This window comes from Nanorana parkeri, unplaced genomic scaffold, assembly GCF_000935625.1.
Source record: "Nanorana parkeri isolate BGI_ZX_2015 unplaced genomic scaffold, ASM93562v1 scaffold2, whole genome shotgun sequence".
Lineage (NCBI taxonomy): Eukaryota > Metazoa > Chordata > Amphibia > Anura > Dicroglossidae > Nanorana > Nanorana parkeri.
Genome location: NW_017306270.1, coordinates 3725004 through 3738279, shown reverse-complemented (window position 1 = coordinate 3738279; position 13276 = coordinate 3725004). Strand labels below are relative to the sequence as shown.

General features: G+C 43.2%; 1 protein-coding gene across 1 annotated transcript in view; it reads left to right on the top strand.

Moving 5' to 3' along the window:
* The window catches only part of ADAM12 (ADAM metallopeptidase domain 12), a 392267-nt gene that overhangs the window by 374817 nt on the left and 4174 nt on the right, over positions 1-13276 (top strand). Inside the window, exon 22 of the mRNA XM_018558790.1 lies at positions 10508-10638. Within this exon, the coding sequence (XP_018414292.1) occupies positions 10508-10638 (131 nt within the window). The remainder of the gene's footprint in view (positions 1-10507; positions 10639-13276) is intronic.

The window sequence follows — 13276 nt, the reverse complement described above, 5'->3', positions numbered from 1 at the left end:
TGTCTCTGCCATTCATTCGGAGAACTATAAGGCTTAAGTGTTGGTCGGCAGGACCCCAATGCAAAAGGTGACTTTTGCATTTGTTCTACATGGGCGATCATATTTTTTGGAGCTTCTTGGTATCAGATTATTAAAAAGGCTATAAGGGGTAAAAATCAGCTCTTTTTTGCCTCAAAAAGGAGGTGGTATCCACTGGTTACAAATCAGAGTTTCATCTTCTGCCAACTCCTCTGTTCTTTGTATCTTGGCTTCCCATGTCCCAGCAGCATCAAACGAACCATGTTTCTGCAGTTCAAGGTCTGATGGACTTGAGCATCATTAGTCCCTTTCCTTTGGCATAATATTTTGAAGGCTTTTACTCAAACCTGTTTACGATTTCCAAACCCAAAAGGAGACCTTTGTCCAATTCTGGAATTAAAAGCACTTCATATGTTTGTATTCAAAAATTCAGAATGGAATCCAGCCGGTCAGTTAGCGCTTCTCTTCGGCAGGGGGATTTTCTTTTTGTTTCCATCCACATACCTGTTTTTTAGCTCATCAGTGTTTTTTGCTTTGCTGTAGGCGACCTTCATGATCAATTTGTGGCTATTCCCTCCCAGTCTAGCTTCAGTTTCAAGGGATTTTACAAAAGTCCTTGCTGTGGTTCTGTGGCTGTTTTATTACAAGGGTATCCCAATTATCAGATACTTAGACAACCCTTTACTTCGCGAACAGTCTATTCGGTCTCTGGAGATCAATGTTTCAATGGTTCTGCTGACCTTAGCGGACTTCTGCTGGATTCTGAACATTGAGAAGTCGTGCCTAGTTCCGTCCAGTCACTTGGAATACTTCGGTCTTCTGTTGGATACATTTCAGGCAAAGCTATTTCCCTCAGAACAAAATATTGAAGTTTCAGGATCAAATTCGGCCACTTTCGTTCTGTCGCCGATCCTCTGAGAACCTGTATGAGAGTTCTGGGTTTGAACCAGTACCATTTGCTCAGTTCCATTCCAGAACTTTGCAGAGGAACATTTTGACAGCGCCGAACAAGTCTCCTCTATCCCTGGACAAGATGATCAGATCGAGTGCCCCGGCCAGGATGTTTCTGTCGTGGTGGTTGACATCCCCCACATTTACAACAGGGAAGTAATTTCTTCCCATAACTTATAAGATTGTCACAACGGATGCGTCTTGTGGGATGGGGAGGTCTTTTTGATCATCTGTCTGTGTAGGGATGTCAGTCTCCGGAGGAATGCAAGCTTACATTCAATGTCATGGAGTTGAGGGTAATTTTTCTGGCACTTTACTTGACCCATCTGGGTGTTTGGTTTAGATTCAGTCAGACAATGCCATGGCAATGGCCTACATCAATCACCAGGGAGACACCAGGAGTGTCTCAGCAGTGAAGGAGGTACATTTCATCCTGGCTTGGGCTAACCTTCATGTTACAACAATTTTATAAGTGCACATCCCAGGAATCAAAAACTGGCAGGTGGACTTTCTCAGCAGACAATGTCTGGATCAGGGTGAGTGGTCTCTTCCAGATGTGTTTCGATAACTTTGTCAGGGCTTGGAGTCACCAGATGTGGCTTTTGTAGTTTCTTGTCACAACAAGAAAGTGGACAGATTTGTATCCAGAGTGAGGGATCCAACAGTGGTTGCGGTAGATGCCTTGGTAGCTCTGTTATTCCTATTATGCTTAAGGCACGTAAATCTGCTTGTAAATATTTATCACCATACGTGGAAGAATTTTTTTTCCTTGGCAGGAGTCCTTGGGGTTTCCCCTGCAGGATTTTTCGATATTACGTATTCTGTCTTTCCTTTAATCAGAGGTTGAACAACGTTCAGCTCTTAGTATCAATAAGGATCAGGTATCTGCTTTATCAAAATCCTCTTACTTCCAATTCCTTGATTCATACTTTAATTTGGGACGTTACATGTCTTTTTCCTTCTGTGAGGTCTCCACTTTCACTGTGGGACCTGAACTCTGTTTTATCTGTTCTACAAAAACCTCCTTTTGAGGCTATTTGAGACTTTTTTTGTGTTTGTTGTCCAAAAATTTTAATTTTTTTGCTGGCCATTACCTCGGCTAGAAGCCAGTTGTGAATCCTATTATTCACAACTGGCTTGGACGTTTCAAGGTTATTGACAATACAGAATACGTGGAAAGAGGAGATGACACAGAAGAGCCTTTGGGAAGTACACTGCCAAGCACCATGGTGTTTTTTGGTGTTCTGGCTGCAGTAGAGAACCCCAATGTGAGTTTTTTTGTAAAGTGAACATTCCAGGTTTAGCACACTTGCAGCATCTGTTGGCTAGCTCACAGATCGCCTGGAATTGCCCTTTAAGATGTCACTTTCATCTCCGCTTAGTAGAACTAGTAATACCATATATGACTAGCAAGGAAGATGCCAAATGCCTTCATCTGTGGAGAATAGTTTAGAGCAGAATATGAATATATTGGAATTTGCATTTCTAATGAATATGACACCATATGAAAAGGTATGTGATAACCAGTAATAATATTTACCCACATGGCCTGACAGCATCTGCGTCTGTTCACTGGGCGTTCATTTGCCATTAAGTACTCGTATAATCTCCCTGGGCTGGGCACAGACGTGTTGCCAAGTGGCAGGGCTCCCATCACTGAGATAGGCTGTGAGCAAGTAATATGTTTTATTTTCTCCCTCGTCATGTCTAGATGCTTCATGATTATCTAATGCATCCTCTTTATGCATCTAATATTCTGTCTCCAAACAACTGCAGATAAGCGCAATATGTTTGTACAGTCTTATCATGCAGGAAGCTAGTGATTACACTGTTTATGACAATAGCCTAGCGGACAGCAGCCTTTCTAGGCAAGCAAAAGACAATAACAGCTTGAGAAACATTTACTGCTTCATTTGAATTACCTCTTCTTCACTTTGTCTTTACTGATCCAAAAAGAACACATCTTCTGTAATGGCCCAAATTGCGAATGAAAAACACTTTGCTGCCAATGGATGTTTAACCCAATGATATGTCAAGCCACAAACATAATGTTATCTACAGCAGCGTAAGTCATAATAAATGCCATAAGTCAATAAAGCTCTAGACAAAACTTTTTTTTTCCGTCTTGGGTAGCATCAGAAACTTTTAGAACCTTTTGTTACGTTTTATTTTACTGCTGTCTCTGTGTTGAGTAGACCCCCCCACCCTTACTATGATGAGGTTCCTAAGGCAAGAAGTGAGGGGAAGCACAAGCAACCATTGCTTTTAGCCAAAATATTTTACTGGTTTTAAATTGTATATGTAATTAATACAAGTTTAAAATTGTTGCAAAGTTGTTTCTATTGTTTGGTCTGATATGTTGATTGTGTAAAAGCCCCAAGTTGTTTAATAGGTTTATCCCAACCCTATATGATTCTTGTGAATTTGTGTGGGGTGTGACTGACCAGATCTCCCTCCACTGATCACTATATTTGTTTAAAGAAGTGAGGGGAAGTCTATTCTGTGGGGAACAGACAACAATTAATGCCCATTAAAATATATTTGTTAGTAGCGTGGGCAAGAATTAGATTGTATTGCTTCTGTGCCTAAGATAAGGAGAATTCATCTTATTCCTAAGTGCTAAATGGAACAGGAAGCAGAGGAACTCTTGCTAATAGAGACCCCGAAACCAATTAAAACTTGACAGAGGTTCTAACTCCTTCTCTGCTCTATTCAGAACTAAACAGAAATTGGCTTAATGTTTCTTTTCTTCCACTTTCTGCATCATTTTTCCCCAATGGCTCATCTATTGTCTGGCCTGAGCAAATATGAAAAAGAAAATAACTCCTTTCACTCACAAAAGAAGGGATAATGTCCTATCAAGGCAACTGAACAAAAATGGACTTTTAGAGGTAAAGTACATTTTTACACTGGATTTTCACAGCTGCTAGCTAAAGATTGCTAGAGAGCTGTAACATGAGAGAGGGAGCAATACAACGTTTACAACAACCTCTATGCACAGGTAATGTTAGGAGGTATAGCATAAGTCTCGTTAAAGCCCAACTGAACTTTCAATTTAAAGTAGAATGCTAAAATAATCCATGTTTTAAACATTCTCCTCCATTGCCCTTACACTTGGCTGTCTACAGTTTGTAAGAAATCTCAATGGAAATAACTTCTTTGCATTTTTTTTTACAAAACGTCATGTGAGCTGCTTGGGCTTTGTCATGAAGTGACTGCTTGGAAACAGATGTAATTAAGGTATTCCCACTAAGATTTCTTCCACACTGTATATAGCAAGTGTAAGGGCAATGAGCAAAATACATTCCAGGTGCACGCCTACAGTTCGTTTTCTTAGGAAAGTAGGCAAAGCCCAAGTAAAAAAAAGTCTGCCCCCTGCCACCATGCTGCACAGGAGTACCCTTGCATGGAACTAATGGTCTTTTTTCAAAAGTCTAGCATGCCCCCTGGTGAGTCAGAGCTGAAGTTCTCCAATCAGTAGCGAGTATGGGTTTTGCTGTGTGACTCAGCAGGGGGACCACACAGACAGAAAGGGTCCTTCTCTGCTGCAGGGGGTCAGACTTTTCTACTCTGGCTGTAGCTGCTTTGTTAGGAAAACAAACTGAAAGACTTTGCACACCTTTTGTTTTGATGCACCTGGAATTAGGGCCGGACTGGGACTAAAAATAGGCCCGGGCATTTTAGACTGAGCAGCCCAATCACGTGACCACCAACAGGCCCCACCCCTCAACAGGGGGTGGAGCCAAACACAGAAGCGCAATCGAGGGGCAGGGCCGGCCACTAGTAAGTACCGGAGGGCTACAGCTGACACACAAGCCTTGCTACAACCAATACACAAACCTTGCAACAATGTAGGAAGCTTGCTATAGAGAATATCTGTAAAAAATCAGTCAAGGCAACTGGAATTTCTGTATTTTACTTGAAGACATTTCACTAGTCATCCAACCAGCTTTCTTATATCAGAAATTTCTGAATTGAGAAAGCTGGTTGGATGACCAGTGAAACGTCTTCAAGAAAAATACAGAAAGTCCAGTTGCCTTGACTTATTTTTTGCAGATATACCATGTGACCTGGATGAATGAGAACCTTCACAGACATATTGCTATAGAGAATCGGATCTCACTGGCCCCCCAACCCCCCTGGCATTCTCTGCACTAAAGTAGCTAACACTCTAATGTCCCCCACACAGTCGCACACTATTATTATACATTTATAAAGCTCTGACATATTCCGCAGTGCTATACAGAGAAGTCACATCAGTCTCTGTACAGAGGAGCTTACACTCTAATGCAAAATACAAATCCCTGCTAAACATTATACAGCAATGCAGAATAATAGTTGCCAGCTACCAATGTAACGAAACTATTCGCACTGACCGCCAATGTAACAAACGTATACACCATACACATGCTTAAACTTACCTTGTTCTTGCAGTCGTCAGGCAGTTTTTTTCTTCCTTAGCAGGGGGGGGGCGGCGACATTGATTTGCATATGAATTAGCCGCGATATTTACATTTTAGTGGTTTCAAACTAAAAGTTAATTTGAGCTTTTTCAGCTTTATACATAAGCACTCACTTTACAGCAGACAGGGCTGTATTTACCATAAGGTAATGGAAGGTCAGTGCACAGGGAAGAATGATCAGAAGGAGGCATCCATCATATTAGAAAATGTAAATCAAGATCATCTTTTTCTCAGTATTTGCCGTAATGAAGCAGGAAAGTTGGCAGGTGGTCATGTGATCACCCGCCTGGGCAGTGGCGGAACTACCACCGGTGCCTGTGGCTTTAGGGCAGATCGGTTCTCCTGCACTTGCGATTTGCGATGCCGATCTGCCCTGGAACAGCTGGGAAAGAGCTGGAATGCTTCACCTATTGGCAGTCTAACATTCCACCGCCGAAAAAACTGGGCGGGATTACGTTAAAACGTGTGACCATGTCAGCGGTCACACATTCTAACGTAGTCACAACCTTTGATAGAACACCGCCATCAGGGGGGTATGGTCGGTACCCATGTGAGGGGTCTGGGGGGCCTCTTACATTGGTATCAACTGTACCGGGGCGGCATGGCAGAGGTGACAGGGTCGCGCCCCCCCCCCCCCCCCCCCCGTCTTGGGAGGGGGGCCCTTTGGTTATTAGGTCCGCCACTGCGCCTGGGTTTCTGATTGGTTGGGAAGCTGCAGCCACGGTCCCTTGCAGCTTCCCAGGCACAGAGGACTGCGGGTGTTATGTGAGCAAAGTTGCTGCGCTCTGTATCGCTGAGCCATTACAGAGAGCTCTTTGTGATCTCTCCAATGTCTCAGTGAGTAAAAACACAGCGCCTGCTGCTGCAGTGTTGTACCCGGCACACCCTGTGCGCACACCTATGGCTGTAGTAGAAAGAAGAGTAGTGACTGCTGAGAGCACAGCACTGTTTGTAGCTCCAGCAAATGGCACCCATTTCTGCTTTCATTTGGTGTTGTGTGAAGCTAAATATGTGTTCTGCGTATGCAGACAGCATGTTTCCTCCAACAGAGTATTCTAACTCCTGGCTTTAAAATCATGTCATCAAAGGGGTGGAGCCTGCACAAAAAGACATTATAATTCACTAGTGTCAAGGGCAATATGATGCCTAATTACAGCCCCGGCCGTGACTGCAGTATATGAGCAGCAATTGAAGTTAAACCTGATAACACACACAATACTTTACGGGTGGTGCAGAGCTGAACTGTGACAATCTTTTAGTTGTAAAATTCCTGTTAAGAATAGAGACGTGTCCGTTAGCACTTTCATTACCATAATAAAGGATCTAACAATACCGTAGACAAGAGAATATCACAGTATGAGCAAGCTTATTTCAGCAATAATTGCTCTTCAGTTTGGGATAATTGGTGCTCTATTGCTTTTCTGCAGGATTCCATAATAGTTTTTTCCATAGACTATAAACAGTACCTGATCTTATATCGCCGTCGGCCATATCCATTCTGTGTGAGCTTCTTCTTGAAGTTGTGGTTTTGGTAGCTGTTTGTATGATGTTCGCCTGGAGAGCTGAACACATTAAACAACTTTTCTGAGCTGCGTACATGGTACATTAAATGCCGGAGATGCGTTTGTGCTTCAGTGACTGATCCTGCTGTTTCCCAGCACTTGCAGATCTGTAAACATGAACAAGAGTGTTTAGGATAATGCCCTGCTGTAAGTTTTGACTTTGATTGTCTGGTAATTGAAGAGCAGGTGCGCAGGAAGCTAGCAAGATGGAGGTCGGGATTCTGCTTAAAATTGTTTTTACTTTTTCCAGATAATGTTTTTCTACACAAACTTTTTTTTTTTAAGTTGTACCTAAAAAAAAATATACAATTTAATGACTAACTCAGTAGATGTGGAATGTAGGCCTTTCAAAGCACAGTGGGTATGGTGCCTGCTGAATAAATCTAATCATGTTTTGAAACATTACATTTCATATCTAATGCATTAGTCAATAAATGGTGACATTCGGGGCATAAGTTGTGTTTTTATTAGTGAGTAATACAGTAAATTGTCTGCTTAACGGATAAGTATCTTTTAATTTGAACTCCCCACGTGCTCCTACAGGGCCCTATCCCTTCCAACCACAACCTGTACCCTATTTAGTGTACCCTCCCCCTCTGCACTGTTATACCCTATGACAGTTCTCTATCACCACCTGATGAATGTGGCACAAAGAACACGTACCTTCTCCTAAGATGTCACTCGCTAGCTGGCCAAACCATCAATGTGAGGCTCCTTCAATGCTCCCACGCTGGAAAGCAAGATTCTGCAGCATTTTACCCTGCTGTAAGAGGAGGGGAGTACTGTTGTTAGCAAATGTGTCTAAAAGTTGGTTATTGAAAAAAAATATAGGTTGTATATCTAAAAGTATATCTTGCTGCTCTCCTTACCGGATTTATGCAAATGGGTGCTTGCAGTGACCACGGTGGCACCATGAAATAATGAAAATATAAAGGATGTCACCAGCACACCAAGCTGTTGTGTTCAACAAATGTACAGCTTGGTGTGCTGGTGACATCCTTTATATCTAAAGTTGGTTATTGGCCACAAACATCAAAATCGCTAGTGTACCATTGGCCTTAAAGAAGAATATCCCAAGCAGCGAAATATAGGGTCCTAGAGGGGACTTTGTGTATTTATGGGATAAGACTTGAGCTGTATGTAAAATCTAGAGCACATAAGTACAACATTTCAAAAGCTATCAATCTCAATTTGCCCTAGAAGTCGGTGAGACATCCCCTAAGGATAAACAAAGAGATACCTTGTCGCACTCCTTACTGGAAAAACCCAAAGTTGAATGGGGGGGTGTGTGCTTGTAGTGACCTGTGGATGGCGCCGTCACACAGTATAAGGATGAATAAATGTCACCAGCACACCAACAGTATTGCTTTCCAAAGAGTTTGTTTATTGGAACGTCATGTCGCCAAAACTAGCGCTTTCGGGGTAACGCAGTGTCCCCTTCATCAGGCTCAGCAATTACCATTGCGTGGCCCCGAAAAGCGCTAGTTTTGGTGACATGACGTTCCAATAAACTAACTCTTTGGACTGCAATACTGTTGGTGTGCTGGTGACATTTATTCATCTCCCCTAAGGATGGCACATTGGCCATTGATGCTTCAGATTCACTTTACAGTCAGAACCTTCAGTTTTATTTTGTTTCGGGGTCATTGCAGTTACATTTTTGCAATCCTTTTGGGTGGAGGTAAATGTGGGTAGTCTGTTCACAAACTTAAGCAGGACAATTTTTTAAAGAAAGGTTGACCTAAGAAGAATTAGTAAGTATTCCTAAATATTGTAATGACTGTAAGTAAGTGAAACATCTCAACCAGATTTTGGAATTGTTTTATGTGACAGGTTTTCATTAATTATTTCAGATTTTATGCTCTTTTGACAGTAGCAGATATTTAAAATGTAAATTTCCTGTGTGTTAAGGGTTCATTTACAGTGATAAGATTTCCATGCTAAAATCAATGTGCTGCTAATGAGGAGCTGGCCAATGAGTAGGTAAATCTTTCAGCTGCAAAGAGATTTACTTTCCAGTGTATCCCTAAGAGAACTGTTTCAAGATGTAAGGCCTTAGCTATAGCAGAGATTTGCAATGTACTGGCATTGTACACAATCACCTAATTGGCTAAACATAGATTTCATTGTGTCCAATCAGAAGTTTACTTGAAGGGATGCAACCACAGACATGTTGTACATTTTTGGAGATCAGGATTTTGTTAACAAGAAGAAAATCCACCGTGCAATGTTTATTCGTCCAATAATCATAGTAACACAAGCAGAAGAAAATAACCAGCATGACAACATGCTGAGGATCGTGTATACACTGTATCAGGGCACTGAAACAGACCCATTTTTATTTGCATCAACTAGGCATGCACCAATACCGAGTATTTGGGCAAGTACTCACCCAAATGCTCCAATACTGGAACTTCCAGTCAGAGTGAGATCTCCCTCTGACCAGCAGTGCCAGGGGAGCATGAAGCCGGCTTCCTTTCAAATTAGGAAGGCAGCCGGTGGGTTATGACCTGCCTCCTGGCTTCCTGATTGGCTAGGCAGCCTGGCTTCCTAACCAATCAGGAAGCCAGGCGGCTTGTAATTACCCACCTCCTGGCTTCCTAATTGGTCAGGAAGCCAGGATGTCTACCAACAAGTGAAGGTCGCTTCCTAACCAATCAGGAAGCCGGGCGGCACATCATGACTTGCCTCCCGGCTTCCTGATTGATCAGGAAGCCATGCTGCCTAGCATCAAGTGAAGCCAGGTTCCTAGCAAATCAAGGAGGTGGGCCATCTGCTGGAAAGCTTCCTGATTGGCCAGGAAGACAGCTTCACTTCTTGCTAGGCAGCCTTGCTTCCTGATTAATTAGAAAGTCGGTTGGCACCTCATGACCTGCTGCCCAGCTTCCTGATTGCCAAGGCTGTCAGGCTTCCTGACCAATCAGGAAGCTGGGTATCTGGTCATGAGGTGCCGTCCGACTTCCTGATAATCGGGGCACACGGCACCAGTATCGGTACTCTGTATCGGCGAGTACTGAAGAAAAAAATTAATCAGTACTCGTTACCGAAAAAATGGTATCGGTGCATTCCTAGCATTAACCAATATATTATTGGACTGCAAAAGCTGACCTGTTTTGTACTATATCATCATTTGACTACAAGAACATAAGCTCATGTCACTAAGAGATTAAAAGTCTGCAGTGCTGCTTAGCACTAATCTAAAATGTATCCAAACAAATATGGGGAAAAACGGTTTATGGTCCTCTGAAGGGTGATCAGGTAGTAAGGTTTTCATTAACAGATGGGATTTAAGTATGGATTTGGTTAGTCTTGCCAGTCACATATGTAATCTTATTTACTGTATAGTCAAGGACATTTAGATTTCATGAGAGCGGAAAAAGAGTTTCCATAAAAAGTTACAAGGATGGATGTAATAGAGGTCACACATCAATTATTGTCTCCTTCACACTGCAAAATCCAGACAAGTATTTGGCAGATTATGTTTACTCAGTATCTTTTTTTCTCTCCTTGCAGGGATCACGCATCCCCAGCCCCCCACAGAGGCCACTGCCAGCAGATCCTCTATCTAAAAGTGCCCGAGACTGCAGTGCTGCCAGCTCCGTGTATGACGGTGAAGGTGCGGTGCCCCGTATGACCCCTGTGAGGTATGATGTGTACAGGAACACAAACTCTCTCCTCAGACCTCCATCAGCGTGGGTGGGCTAAATCTAGCGGAAACATGTTCACTTTCATTTTGTGTACCTTAGATTTTGTGTAAAGTTTAATGCTGGAGGCAACGGAGGAACTGGGTTGGAAATGAGTTGGATCAGAAGCAGTTCTGACTTGTAGCCGCCGTTGGCTGTTACAGCAGAATCTGATTAGGTCCAGTCCTGGTTCACTGTATACACAGGGAAAGGTGCATGTTTACAGGTGAAAGGGCAAATCCAAATGTCACTGTTCACACTGCTGCTCCCAGCACCGAAAGCTGGACAAAAAGCTGCCCGTGGTTATGTTATTCCACAGAGGAACAGAATGCTGCTGCCTGACAAACAGCAATACCAATGTGCAAAGTATATTACCCAGATTTTAAACTGACATCTTTCTAGAGCAGCAGTGCCAGGTGTTAAAGGGGAACTATGGGGTCAGTGTTTTTCCCCATAGTTCTCCTTAGGGTAACGGGAGGACACAAACTAGCGTCCTCCCGTCACCCTAAGCTCAGTATACCGCGAGCTACAGCTCGCGGTATGCTGAGACGCCGCAGCCGGAGCGGATCCCGACGTAGATGACGGGATCCGCCCAGCTGCGTGAGTGACAGCTGGCTCTGCCTACCTAGAGACAGAGCCAGCTGTACCCGCCCCCTCCCCCGTCCGTTCCGCCAGTCAGCCCCTCCCCCTGTCACGGCAGAGAGCCGTGACAGGATCGCGAGGTGAGGGAACCCGGTATGTTTTCCCTCACCTCCCGATCTACTGAGCCGACCTGTGACAGTCTCATTGTCACAGGTCGGCTAGAACTATGGCCGTATAGAAGAGAATTTTGGCCAGTTCGTCACTATGTGGGTGGCCCTGTCAACAATGTTTGAAAATCGAATGAGTAAGGTGAAAAATTATCAGCCGAACTGTGATTGCAGTCAGGTATTCTGACAATGGCCCACCCGCCGCTGTCATACTGCAATAGGCCACCATAGATATTTCCCCATCCATGATGTTTGTGAAACTCTGAAAAGAGTATGGCAGGCATTAGGACTAGTTCACATCAGCCCCAGTGCGTTCCGGCACCAATCTGGCTGGAACGCACTGGGGCTGGTGTGAACTAGTCCTTAGTTTTTAGGAGGCCATATTATGTGTGCTAAGGGCCACCCCTCACTATAGAACATTGTGAATTAACAGAAATTTGGTTTTACTGGAACAATTGCAAATATAATTCTGAAAGGTTTACAACTACTCAATAAAGGGGCTGCCCAGGACTCTGAGTGCACGCTAACCATCTCCAATATATAAATAACCTTTACCACCTACAGAACCCGGTCTAGGTGTATCTGGATCTTACTGCCAGTCATTCATATAAAATGAAATGTAGTGCACATATAAGGCATTCCCTGAAATATGTAGTCTGTTATTTTTCCCCCAAGGGTGTGTTTTTTTAAAATAAATAATAAGGTGGCAAAGGATTGTTATACATCTGCAGCTGTGGTATTCACCTTTACTGAGGTGTTGTAAACCTTTTTGAAATATACTGTTTTGCCCTAGGGCAGGGGTAGGCAATCTTCGACCCTGCAGCTGCAGTGATTACAAATCCCATCAAGCATCTGCCTCAGGAAGTCATGCCTGCAGCCGTCAGAGTCTTGCCTAATGGGACTTGTAGTTCCACAACAGCTGATATGCTGAAGTTTGGCTACCACTGTAATAGGCAGGTGACTCCCGACTCATTACTGAGGCTTGGTAGGCCCATTCTTTTCTCTGTTTTCTTTAATAATTGCAAATAATATTTTCCCCAGAAATAGGGGCTATTAAACATTTCCTGACAACTAGCTGAGGGAAGGATTAAGAGGGTCACATGCAGCCCGGAAAACACCAGCCTGATCTAGAGCAACTCAATGGTAGCCATTGTTTTTTGCAGGAAGTGCTTTGCCCTATTACATGAAAAATGTTGTCTTCTGACAACTGTATATGTAAATGAATACACCTATAGATACGCCCTACACCTATGGATAAAAGAATCTGACAGATTTCCCACTGTGGCTACTTTATTTCGACAGTCAGGTCTGCCAGCTGTCAAATTACCTGAACAATGCCTGCATCTGACTGGATGCAGCCACTGATTCGGCTGACAGGTTTCCACCCAGTTTCTTTGATTTTTTTCAATGGAAGAATATTTGGACAATACGTGGCATACAGGGCCATCCACTGAGAGCAGTTTATGCAGTTTCCTGATGAACCGGCTGAAATTCAAACTGAAGCTGTCCATACAGCCGTGACAGGAGATGGAACAAACTATAACACTAATATTTATTCAATAGGATTATTTATTTATAAACTGTTGTCACAACTGCTAAAGAACCCCCTGGCAATGTTGGTCTATCCAAACCTGTCATGGTGACTCTTGAGGGACAGCTTGACCTGCAGGTAAATGGAGAGGATGTGATGTATGTATAAACACACACACACACACACACACACTTCTGTTACACGGCAGCAATGCTAAACTGAAGCAGATTGTGTGACAGGTTTTCTACAAGGTTACAGCATGAGTTATAAATCATATCTCCCTTGACTGCTCTGAAGTAGAACTGCACCGGAATTTAAC